We start from the raw sequence: 12,730 nt of genomic DNA, 5'->3' as shown, positions 1-12,730 counted from the left end.
ATAATAATACATTCTATGGGAATTGAACCCTTGCCGTTGTTGGCACAATGCTGCTTCTTCCAACTGAGCACCACCGGGTTCAATTCTCACTAGATTTCAGTTTCTTGTTTTTCTTTTATAAAATTGTAAAGCAACTTTGGGTCCTTGAAAAGCGCTACAAAAATACCATGTGTAATTATTATTATTACCACTAACTGTCCCTCTCTCTCCCTCTGCTCTTCACCAGAATCCTAGAAAAGCGTCAGCCCAATGGCGAGACCATCGAGCTTTCGGCCGAGGGCCGCCCAGAGCTTGTGGAGGAGAAGGAGATGCCCGTGGTGGACTGCACCTGCTTCGGCCTTCCCCGTCGCTACATCATCGCCATCCTCTCAGGCCTGGGCTTCTGCATCTCCTTCGGCATCCGCTGCAACCTGGGCGTGGCCATCGTCAGCATGGTCAACGACCACACCGTCTGGAAGGGTAACAAGGAGGTCCTGGTGGTGAGGCACGCTGTTCTGGCACTTACACTCACACTTCTATTTTCTTCCTACACTCTTAGGAAAAAAGGTGCTATCTAGAACCTAAAAGGGTTCTTCAGCTGTCCCCATAGGAGAACCCTTTGAAGAATCCTTTTTGGTTCCAGGTAAAAACCCATTTGGAAAATGATTATTTTTGGTTCCAGGTAGAAAAAGGTTCTACATGGAACCGAAACGGTTCTACATGGAACCAAAAAGGGTTATCCTATATAGGACAGCTGAAGAACCCTTGTGGAACTTTGCTGATGGCTGCCTTATTGAGGAAAACATTTACTTACTATGACTGTCTGCTTTATTGAGGAAAACATTTACTTACTATGACTGTCTGCTTTATTGAGGAAAACATTTACTTACTATGACTGTCTGCTTTAATGAGGAAAACATTTACTTACTATGACTGTCTGCTTTATTGAGGAAAACATTTACTTACTATGACTGTCTGCTTTATTGAGGAAAACATTTACTTACTATGACTGTCTGCTTTATTGAGGAAAACATTTACTTACTATGACTGTCTGCTTTAATGAGGAAAACATTTACTTACTATGACTGTCTGCTTTATTGAGGAAAACATTTACTTACTATGACTGTCTGCTTTATTGAGGAAAACATTTACTTACTATGACTGTCTGCTTTAATGAGGAAAACATTTACTTACTATGACTGTCTGCTTTATTGAGGAAAACATTTACTTACTATGACTGTCTGCTTTAATGAGGAAAACATTTACTTACTATGACTGTCTGCTTTAATGAGGAAAACATTTACTTACTATGACTGTCTGATTTAATGAGGAAAACATTTACTTACTATGACTGTCTGCTTTATTGAGGAAAACATTTACTTACTATGACTGTCTGCTTTATTGAGGAAAACATTTACTTACTATGACTGTCTGCTTTACTGAGGAAAACATTTACTTACTATGACTGTCTGATTTAATGAGGAAAACATTTACTTACTATGACTGTCTGTGCTAACGAATCAAATGTAAATGTCTGAAAAAGGGAGGCTCTTTGAAGTGACCGATGGTTCTATGTGGCACACTTTCTACTCAAAGAAAAATTATTTTGAAGAGGGTTCTTCCCTACTTTCTTCGCTGTCTGAATGGTGGCAAATAACCTTGCTAGCTAGTGTTGTGGGAAGAGGAGGGTTGGGGTCAGGTCAGGTTAGGTTAGGGGGAGGGCTGGCTACAGGCCACAACAAAGGTTGTAACTTTGGGCTGGGAGGCTCACAGTGTGTGTAACCTAACGTAGCAGGTGTAAAATAAATACCTGAGTGAGGTCCACACATCCATTTTTCAGGGGAAAAGCAAGCTAGGTTGAAGATACTGTATCAATGAAAACCGCATACTTCCGGTTGTTTCCGACCTCGCTGAGGTTGGAGTGTGTCCAAGCTTTAATTTGTGCAGAGGAAGAAGAACACTGTCAATGGACAATGTACTTTGACTTGAAAATACTTCTTTATAATCACAATCAGCACCTTTTGAAGTGTAGCCTTTATCAAGGTGCTTGGGAAGCTAACACAAGTCTTCAGGTCTCAGGCAAGGTTTCTCATCACTCAAGCATTATTTAACGAACCCACTCCGCTACACATCCATAGTCATGGGTTGTGTTCATTAGGACACACAACGAAAAAACGCTTCAAAATGTTCTGCAACTTATTGTACAAATCCAGGTAGTCCCTTGCTCCCAGATGGTTTTCTTCCGTTTGGTGCTTTATGAACACAACCATGGACTCTCCTCCACTTTCTCTACCCACAGGCAGCACAATTCAGCTGGGATCCAGAGACCGTGGGGATGATCCACGGGTCCTTCTTCTGGGGATACATCGTCACACAGATTCCCGGAGGTTTTATATGTCAAAAATATAAAGCTAACAAGTAAGTACATTTTAGGATACATTGTCACACAGATTCCTGGAGGTTTCATGTGTCAAAAAATATAAAGCTAACAAGTATGTATGTTTTAGCATGCTTTGGGATCATTATTCCTGTATTGATTGACTGATTTCCTTTTTGTATGTCAATACCTTTCCTCAAAGTAGTCGGAGGGCAACTTTATTACTACTAGGCTTCATTTGACTAAAGTATACATTATATTTGACTAAAATATGCATTATATTTGACTAGAGTATACATTATATTTTACTAAAGTATACATTATATTTGACTAAAGTATACATTGTATTTGACTAAAATATACATTATATTTGACTAGAGTATACATTATATTTTACTAAAGTATACATTATATTTGACTAAAGTATACATTGTATTTGACTAAAATATACATTATATTTGACTAGAGTATACATTATATTTGACAAAAGTATACATTATATTTTACTAGAGTATACATTATATTTGACTAAAGTATACATTATATTTGACTAAAGTATACATTATATTTTACTAAAGTATACATTATATTTGACTGAAGTATACATTATTTTGACTAAAGTATACATTATTTTGACTAAAGTATACATTGTATTTGACGAAAGTATACATTATATTTTACTAAAGTATGCATTATATTTTACTAGAGTATACATTATATTTTACTAAAGTATACATTATATTTGACTAAAGTATATATAATATTTTACTAAAGTATACATTATATTTTACTAGAGTATACATTATATTTTACTAAAATATGCATTATATTTCCCACTTTCTCCTTTGTCCCCAAACAACGTCTAATAACAGTAGTGTTATGATAACATGAAGCGGTCCGATATGACTTATTCATCAGTAGTAGCCTCATAATAACAGGAGTCTATCTCCTGTTTCTGTAGCAGCTTGATGAACAAGTACATCCCCTGGACAGGACATTATTCTCCATCTATCTCCTTAATGCAGAGGGCCAAGTAGACGTGCATTGGGTCCCATTCATACAGCCTTTGGTATGACTTGGCCAGGGATTGAACCCCCTACCTTCCAATCTCAGGGTGGACAGTCCTGCCACAAGGCCACTCAGTTGGCTTGACACATTTATAAGCAGTACAAAAGCTAAGAGAACAGTATACATTGGCTACTAAACTATGGCTGCGGATGTTGCCTCAATCAAAAAGTTCTGTATTCATTTTTACTAATGAAGTATAGACGGAGCCCTTATATTCAAGGATTTCCATCAGACATTTTGAACTGCTACAAAGCTTGGGACAGTCTCATCAATAACGCCAAAGACGTTTCTCTCAGGATTGGGGTTAATTACATGTTTATATCAGTCAATTTAGGAAATGAAATGAAAACCAGCTCATGAATTGAAATCTTTATAGAATTTAAATATTTAATCTTCATAGAAAATATTTGCCAATAATTACTTCCTGAATTAAACTAAATTGAAAATTAAACTGACCCCTAATGAACCATGGTCTCTATCGCTCTCAGTGGTTGAAATGAAGGCTGATCTCTATAGCTCTCAGTGGTTGTAATGAAGGCTGATCTCTATAGCTCTCAGTGGTTGAAATGAAGGCTGATCTCTATAGCTCTCAGTGGTTGTAATGAAGGCTGATCTCTATAGCTCTCAGTGGTTGAAATGAAGGCTGATCTCTATAGCTCTCAGTGGTTGAAATGAAGGCTGATCTCTATAGCTCTCAGTGGTTGAAATGAAGGCTGGTCTCTATAGCTCTCAGTGGTTGAAATGAAGGCTGATCTCTATAGCTCTCAGTGGTTGTAATGAAGGCTGATCTCTATAGCTCTCAGTGTTTGAAATGAAGGCTGGTCTCTATAGCTCTCAGTGGTTGAAATTAAGGATGGTTGTGTTTGTCTCTGACTGTTTCTGTCTTGGTGGGTTTCAGAGTGTTTGGCTTCGCCATAGTGGCCACATCCACTCTCAACATGCTGATTCCATCTGCAGCTCGTACACACTACAGCTGTGTCATACTAGTCAGGATATGCCAAGGCCTCGTCGAGGTACTTAGAGTGCATCTGTCTCTCTCTGTGTGTGTGTGTGTGTGTGTGTGTGTGTGTGTGTGTGTGTGTGTGTGTGTGTGTGTGTGTGTGTGTGTGTGTGTGCGTGTGCGTGTGCGTGTGTGTTGAATATTATGTTTGGATATTTACTGTGTGCATCACTTCATTACTTCCCTATAGGGTGTATCTTACCCAGCATGCCATGGGATCTGGGCCAAATGGGCCCCGCCTCTAGAGAGAAGTCGACTGGCCACAACAGCATTCTGTGGTAAGATACTAAAACAAATGGATTTAAACATCCTCTCACTCTCTCCCTCCCTTTTTCTCTCTCTTAAACCACACAATGAATGAATTTCCCCCCGGGGATAATAAAGACTACTCTACACATTACTGGATCAAACCATTAGTGATGTTACTTGATGTTCTTGTCAAGAGGGTAGCTAAGATGTGCTTATAAACAACCTCAACATTATAGTAAAATTCCTATTGGTAACATCCCAAATAAATCTAGTGCAGCACATTGTCTTCCTACATACTGTATGCATGCATTCCACATGAGGTTGGTGGCACCTTAATTTGGGAGGACGGGTTCGTGGTAATGGCTGGAGTGGAATCGGTGGAATGGTATCAAATACATGCCATTCCATTCGCTCCATTCCAGCCATTATTATGAGCCGTCCTCCCCTCAACAGCCTCCATTGATGCATTCTCAGCTGCAGGAAGTGTATGTAGCCCTTAACACTCCATGGTCCAGGTATGACAGATCAAAATGGCAGATTTGGTCACTGATAAGAGCTTAAATTTGAGGCGCTTTCAAATTATGCTTTTACCTAAACAAGATGGAGATTTGTAGTGGACCGTTGTTGGATTGTAGTGGACCGTTGTTGGATTGTAGTGGACCGTTGTTGGATTGTAATGGACTGTTGTTGGATTGTAATGGACCGTTGTTGGATTGTAGTGGACCGTTGTTGGATTGTAGTGGACCGTTGTTGGATTGTAGTGGACCGTTGTTGGATTGTAATGGACTGTTGTTGGATTGTAATGGACCGTTGTTGGATTGTAGTGGACCGTTGTTGGATTGTAATGGACCGTTGTTGGATTGTAGTGGACCGTTGTTGGATTGTAGTGGACCGTCGTTGGATTGTAGTGGACCGTTGTTGGATTGTAATGGACTGTTGTTGGATTGTAGTGGACCGTTGTTGGATTGTAATGGACTGTTGTTGGATTGTAGTGGACCGTTGTTGGATTGTAATGGACCGTTGTTGGATTGTAGTGGACCGTTGTTGGATTGTAGTGGACCGTTGTTGGATTGTAGTGGACCGTTGTTGGATTGTAGTGGACCGTTGTTGGATTGTAGTGGACTGTTGTTGGATTGTAGTGGACCGTTGTTGGATTGTAGTGGACCGTTGTTGGATTGTAGTGGACCGTTGTTGGATTGTAGTGGACTGTTGTTGGATTGTAGTGGACCGTTGTTGGATTGTAATGGACTGTTGTTGGATTGTAATGGACCGTTGTTGGATTGCATAAACATCAACAGTAATTGTGTGATGGTGGGGATGCAGGGCTTTGTTCCAAATAAAATGTTTCACCTAGCCCAAATGTTGCATGAATATTCTTATTATGTCACTGAATGTATCCAGAATATTTCCAGATTCTATTATTGACAAATGCTGTGAAAAGTCCAGTAAATGTAAATATCAGCAGTAATGTAATTGCTTGGATTGGGTCTACTGATTTTTTGTATCCTCACCTTTGTTCTGATAAAAGTTTTACCTTTCAATTGCTATCATGGTTATGCTTTTTAAATGTTTTCTGTTAGAAACATTTCAGTTTGTCCTTGTCCACATACAGTATGTAACGGGTTATAAGTGTAATGCTGTGAATCAGTGGAGGCTGCTGAGGGGAGGACGGCTCATAATAATGTCTGGAACGGAGCGAATGGAATGGCATCAATCACATGGAAACCATGGAAACCATGTGTTTGATGTATTTGATACCATTCCACTGATTCCACTCCAGCCAATACCACGAGCCCATCCTCCCCAATTAAGGTGCCACCAACCTCCTGTGCTGTGAATGACTTTTCATAGGCATTGACAATAAACAGGACGGGTCAATGTGTAAACATTTGTGAAACCACCTTCTCAGTTTTGGAGGCAGCGTAATCTTTTATAGCAAAGAGCTAATTAACTGTTCTTACTGTAAGTTAATTGTTTCCCCCCACAGTTAGTTGGCTAGGTAAGTTAGTTAGTTAGTTAGTTAGTTAGCTAGCTAGTTAGTTAGTTAGTTAGTTAGTTAGTTAGTTAGTTAGTTAGTTAGTTAGTTAGTTAGTTAGTTAGTTAGTTAGTTAGTTAGTTAGTTAGTTAGTTAGTTGGCTAGATTAGTTGGCTAGATTAGTTAGTTAGCTTGCTAGCTAATCTCGAAACCCAGAACCAAATATTGCGTGAGCTAGCTAGCTAGCTATTGCTACTAACTTTGATGGTGGGTGCTGAGGTGTTCAGATCTGGCCTGACGGAGGCTTTACACAACAACAATAGAAACATCAATGTACCATATTTCTGTGTCTTGCTCTTCCTTTGTGTCACAGGTTCCTATGCGGGAGCTGTGGTGGCCATGCCTCTTGCTGGAGTGTTGGTTCAGTATGTAGGGTGGCCTTCAGTCTTCTACGTCTATGGTGAGTAAAACCAACCTGGCAGTACAGAGTTAAACGTTTTCATCACCATACAGGTCCCCTAAGATAAAACCCCAGCAAGCTTACAGTGGGTGGCCTCTGCTCTGCTGCCTACTGCCCATGACCCAGTGTTGGTAGCCCAGACTATTGAAAGTGGTATGCTGACTACCCAGTTAGCCAGTGCTAGCCTCCTTTGGGGAGCTAGCGGTATAGCACCAGTTCATAGGAGGAGAGAGGTAGAGACATGGGTCCAATAAGAGCTTGCTGGGTATTTTTTCTGTGACAATGACATCCAAACTGACACAATTTGTGTTATTGCAAACGTGTCATCACAGTAGTGTACTGTAGAAACCATTCTCCCTACCCTACCTTTCTCCCTACTCCACCCTTCTCATGTCCTACCCTTCTCATTTCCTACCCTTCTCTCCCCTCTTTACCTCTCTTCCGCTCTCCTCCTCTCTCTCTGCTCTCTCTCTCCATTTTACCTCTCTCCTCCTCTCTCGCCCCTCTTTAACTCTCTACCTCTCTTCTAATTTCTCTCCCCCTTTACCTCTCTCCTCCTTTCTCTCTCCCCTTTACCTCTCTACCTCTCCTCCTCTCCCCTCTTTACCTCTCTACCTCTCCCCCTCTCTCCCCTCTTTACCTCTCTACCTCTCCCCTCCTCTCTCTCCCCTCTTTACCTCTCTACCTCTCTCCTCCTCTCTCTCCCCCTTTACCTCCCTACTTCTATCCTCCTCTCTCTCCTTTCTCTCTCCTCTTTATCCCTCTACCTCTCTCCTCTCTCTGTCATCCTCTCTCTCCCCCTCTACCTCTCTCCTCTCTCTGTCCTCCTCTCTCTCCCCCTCTACCTCTCTCCTCTCTCTGTCATCCTCTCTCTCCCCCTCTACCTCTCTCCTCTCTCTGTCATCCTCTCTCTCCCCCTCTACCTCTCTCCTCTCTCTGTCATCCTCTCTCTCCCCCTCTACCTCTCTCCTCTCTCTGTCATCCTCTCTCTCCCCCTCTACCTCTCTCCTCTCTCTGTCATCCTCTCTCTCCCCCTCTACCTCTCTCCTCTCTCTGTCATCCTCTCTCTCCCCCTCTACCTCTCTCCTCTCTCTGTCATCCTCTCTCTCCCCCTTTACCTCTCTCCTCTCTCTGTCATCCTCTCTCTCCCCCTCTACCTCTCTCCTCTCTCTGTCATCCTCTCTCCCCCTCTACCTCTCTCCTCTCTCTGTCATCCTCTCTCTCCCCCTCTACCTCTCTCCTCTCTCTGTCATCCTCTCTCTCCCCCTTTACCTCTCTCCTCTCTCCCTCTCCCTCCCTCTCCCAGGCAGTTTTGGGATAGCATGGTATCTGTTCTGGATCCTGGTGTCGTATGAAAGCCCAGCAGCCCACCCCACTATCACCCCTGAGGAGAGGAAGTACATCGAGGAAGCCATCGGAGAGTCAGCAGGTTTTGCCAATCCTCTACAGGTAGGCACAAAGACACATGAAACACACCATTTTGTTTCAAATAAACTGCACTGTCTCTCACACACACACACTCCACCGCTTTTCTTTTTGCTTGAGACTTGTGCACACACGCACACACACACACACCACATCCCGCTATAATTTCACTTTTTTGCTGTGTGAGGACTGGTGAGGACTGTGAGCACAACCATCTCTCATTCCTCCTTGTTGCAGAAATTCAAAACCCCGTGGAGAGCATTCTTCACGTCCATGCCGGTGTACGCCATTATCGTAGCCAACTTCTGCAGGAGCTGGACTTTCTACCTGCTTCTCATCAGCCAGCCGGCCTACTTCGAGGAAGTGTTTGGATTTGAGATCAGCAAGGTGAGACAGAGTTTTAATTATGAATTAACCCCTATACCCTAGCCCAGACCCTATCCCCTGGCCTCTAGCCCCTAGCCCAGAGAAAAACAAATGGTGGTCTGCGGGTTAAATTTGGCCCACCATAGTTTCACATTTTTTGTTTTTGGGAAGAAAAAAGGCCTCTCTCGCTCTCTCAATTCAATGCAATTCATAGGGCTTTATTGGCATGTGTAACAGTTGTCGTATAGAGGGGACCAAAGCGCAGCGTGTTGAGGGCTCATATTGATATTTATTAACTCAAAAACACTAAAGACAAAATAACAAACGATCAGAATACAGTTCTGTCAGGTACAGAGACTAAACAGAAAATAACTGCCCACAAACACAGGTGGAAAAAAACCCTACTTAAATATGATTGCCAATTAGAGACAACGAGGACCAGCTGCCTCCAATTGGAGATCAACCCCAAAAAAAACATAGAAATAGAAACTTAGAATTTAAACATAGAAATAGAAAACACTGAAAACCACCCAAAACACCCCCTGTCACGCCCTGACCTACTCTACTATAGAAAATGACATCTTACAAGGGTCAGGACGTGACAGCATGGGAAGCATATGTTTACGTTGACAAAGCAAGTGAAATAGATAATAAACGAAAGTGAAATAAAAAAATGTTTTACATTAAACATTACACAGACACGTTTCAAAGGAATAGACACATTTCATATGTCATATTATGGCTATATACAGTGTTATATTGATGTGCAATAAAGTACAAAAGGGAAAATAAATAAACATAAATATGGGTTGTGGTGTTTGTTCTTCACTGGTTGACCTTTTCTTGTGGCAACAGGTCACAAATCTTTCTGCTGTGATGGCCCACTGTGGTATTTCACCCAGTAGATATGGGAGTTTATAAAAATTGGGTTTGTTTTGGAAGTCTTTGTGGGTCATTGTGATCTGAGGGAAATATGTGTCTCTAATATAGTCATACATTTGGCAGGAGGTTAGGAAGTGCAGCTCAGTTTCCACCTCATTTGTGGGCAGTGTGCACATAGCCTGTTTTCTCTTGAGAGCTAGGTCTGCCTGCGGCGGCCTTTCTCAATAGCAAGGCTATGCTCACTGAGTCTGTACATAGTCACAGTGGTCAGGTATTCTGCCACTGTGTACTCTCTGTTTAGGGACAAATAGCATTCCAGTTTGCTCTGTTTTTTGGTAAATTCTTTCCAATGTGTCAAGTAATTATCTTTTTGTTTTCTCATGATTCGGTTTGGTCTAATTGTGTTTCTGTCCTGGGGATCTGTGGGGTATGTTTGTGTTTATGTTTGTGATGGCTTTGTTATAGGAAGTTGGGGAATCGCTTCGTTTTAGATGGAATTTAACGGCTATTTTCTGGATTTTGATAATTAGGGGGTATCATCCTAATTCTGTTCTGCATTGTTTGATGTTTTATGTTGTACACAGAGGATGTTTTTGCAGAATTCTGCATGCAGAATGTTTGCCCCATTTTGTGAATTCCTTCTCTCTCTGTCAGGTGGGGATGGTGTCGGCCTTGCCACATCTGGTGATGACCATCGTTGTGCCCATCGGGGGACAGCTGGCCGACTACCTTAGAACACACAACATCATGACCACCACTAATGTCAGGAAGCTCATGAACTGTGGAGGTGAGAGGCCACTCCACGGTGAACTTTACCCTATATAGACACAGATCTGGGGTCAGTTTTGCATTTCCCTCACTAATGGTTCAAGTTAGGATTGGGGAAGGGGAAGTTGATCTTAGATCTGTACTTAATTAAGGGAAACTTAGATTTGAAAACAGACCCAATTTTTTTAACTCCCATATCTACTGGGTGAAATACCACAGTGTGCCATCACAGCAGTAAGATTTGTCACCTGTTGCCACAAGAAAAGGGCAACCAGTGAAGAAGAAGTGTAATGTTTAGAACAAGTGTAATGTGAGTGTAATGTTTACTGTTATTTTTTATAGTTTATTTCACTTTGGTTTATTATCTACTTCACTTTCTTTGGCAATGTTAACATATGTTTCCCATGCCAATAAAGCCCTTGAATTGAATTGAATTGAAAAGTAGGGGAGAAAGTGGGTGGAGAGAGAGGATGGAGGATGGGTAGAGTGGAGTGAGAGGGAGGGCAAATAGAGAGGTAGTAGTAAACTTGTAGTGTAATTTCAGATTCAACCTTTCAAAAAAATGTCCATGAATTCTAATCCACATAATAATTCACATTTCCTGTTGCTGCTGGATTAGTTTCATGCTGTAGCCAACTGGCTCAAATGAAGATCCTGTAGTTATAAGGGAGGGCACAGAGAGAGAGAGAGAGAGAGAGAGAGAGAGCGAGAGAGAGAGGGGAAGAGGAGAGGGAAGAGAATAAAATACATCATTATCCCCAGAGAGAGAGAGAGAGAGAGAGAGAGAGAGAGAGTAGAGAATAAAATACATCATTATCTCCAGAGAGAGAGAGAGAGAGAGAGAGAGAGAGAGAGAGAGAGAGGGGGAAAGAGGAGGGAAGAGAATAAAATACATAATTATCCCCAGAGAGAGAGAGAGATGAAGAACAAACACCATTGTAAATACAACCTATATTTATGTTTATTTATTTTCCCTTTTGTACTTTAACTATTTGCACATAGACATAATATGACATTTGAAATGTCTTTATTCTTTTGGAACAGTGTAATGTTTACTGTAAATGTTTTATTTCACTTGCTTTGGCAATGTAAACATATGCCCCGTAAATTTAAATTGAATTGAGAGAGAGAGAGAGAGAGAGAGAGAGAGAGAGAGAGTGTGTGTGACTGTGGCGGCAGCTTGTTCATGAGGGCATCATGTGTGTAAAAGCAGTATTAAAGTGCCTGAGAGAGCATGGTGTATGACGGTCGCAGCACATAGACATGTTCTGCTGCTGTGAGCTAGTGGTAGTGGTGCGCTAGCCTGGATCAAACTGCTGATTCTACAGCTGGGACTGCGCTAACACAAGCATGCTGTGTACGCATCACTGGCCCCTCTGCTAATGAGAGCAGTCTCACAGAACAGAACAGGAGACAGGTAACTCTCAGTGCCAGAACTACGTTAGCTCAACGTTAGCTCAACGTCCCAACCCAACCAATTTGTGTCAGAGAGGGGAACAACCATCGAACCAATAAAAAGGAATGCAGAAAGTTCTATAATTGTTATATAAAACAGAAGTAATGCAGAACGTTCTATAATTGTTATATAAAACAGAAGGAATGCAGAACATTCTATAATTGTTATATAAAACAGAAGGAATGCAGAACGTTCTATAATTGTTATATAAAACAGAAGGAATGCAGAACGTTCTATAATTGTTATATAAAACAGAAGGAATGCAGAACGTTCTATAATTGTTATATAAAACAGAAGGAATGCAGAACGTTCTCTAATTGTTATATAAAACAGAAGGAATGCAGAACATTCTATAATTGTTATATAAAACAGAAGGAATGCAGAACGTTCTATAATTGTTATATAAAACAGAAGGAATGCAGAACGTTCTCTAATTGTTATATAAAACTGAAGGAATGCAGAACGTTCTATAATTGTTATATAAAACAGAAGGAATGCAGAACGTTCTATAATTGTTACATAAAACAGAAGGAATGCAGAACATTCTATAATTGTTATATAAAACAGAAGGAATGCAGAACGTTCTATAATTGTTATATAAAACAGAAGGAATGCAGAACGTTCTATAATTGTTATATAAAACAGAAGGAATGCAGAAAGTTCTATAATTGTTATATAAAACAGAAGGAATGCAGAAAGTTCTCTAATTGTTATTTTAAAACAGA

At 41.0% G+C, this 12,730-nt stretch overlaps 1 protein-coding gene across 1 annotated transcript in view; it reads left to right on the top strand.

Moving 5' to 3' along the window:
* The window catches only part of LOC115171854 (vesicular glutamate transporter 1), a 52,260-nt gene that overhangs the window by 32,091 nt on the left and 7,439 nt on the right, over positions 1-12,730 (top strand). Inside the window, exons 2-9 of the mRNA XM_029729036.1 lie at positions 227-479; positions 2,279-2,397; positions 4,323-4,437; positions 4,615-4,702; positions 7,022-7,108; positions 8,415-8,557; positions 8,771-8,920; positions 10,436-10,568. Of these exons, the coding sequence (XP_029584896.1) occupies positions 227-479; positions 2,279-2,397; positions 4,323-4,437; positions 4,615-4,702; positions 7,022-7,108; positions 8,415-8,557; positions 8,771-8,920; positions 10,436-10,568 (1,088 nt within the window). The remainder of the gene's footprint in view (positions 1-226; positions 480-2,278; positions 2,398-4,322; positions 4,438-4,614; positions 4,703-7,021; positions 7,109-8,414; positions 8,558-8,770; positions 8,921-10,435; positions 10,569-12,730) is intronic.

This window comes from Salmo trutta, chromosome 32 (genome assembly GCF_901001165.1).
Source record: "Salmo trutta chromosome 32, fSalTru1.1, whole genome shotgun sequence".
NCBI lineage: Eukaryota > Metazoa > Chordata > Actinopteri > Salmoniformes > Salmonidae > Salmo > Salmo trutta.
This window is presented reverse-complemented; position numbering and strand designations above follow the sequence as displayed.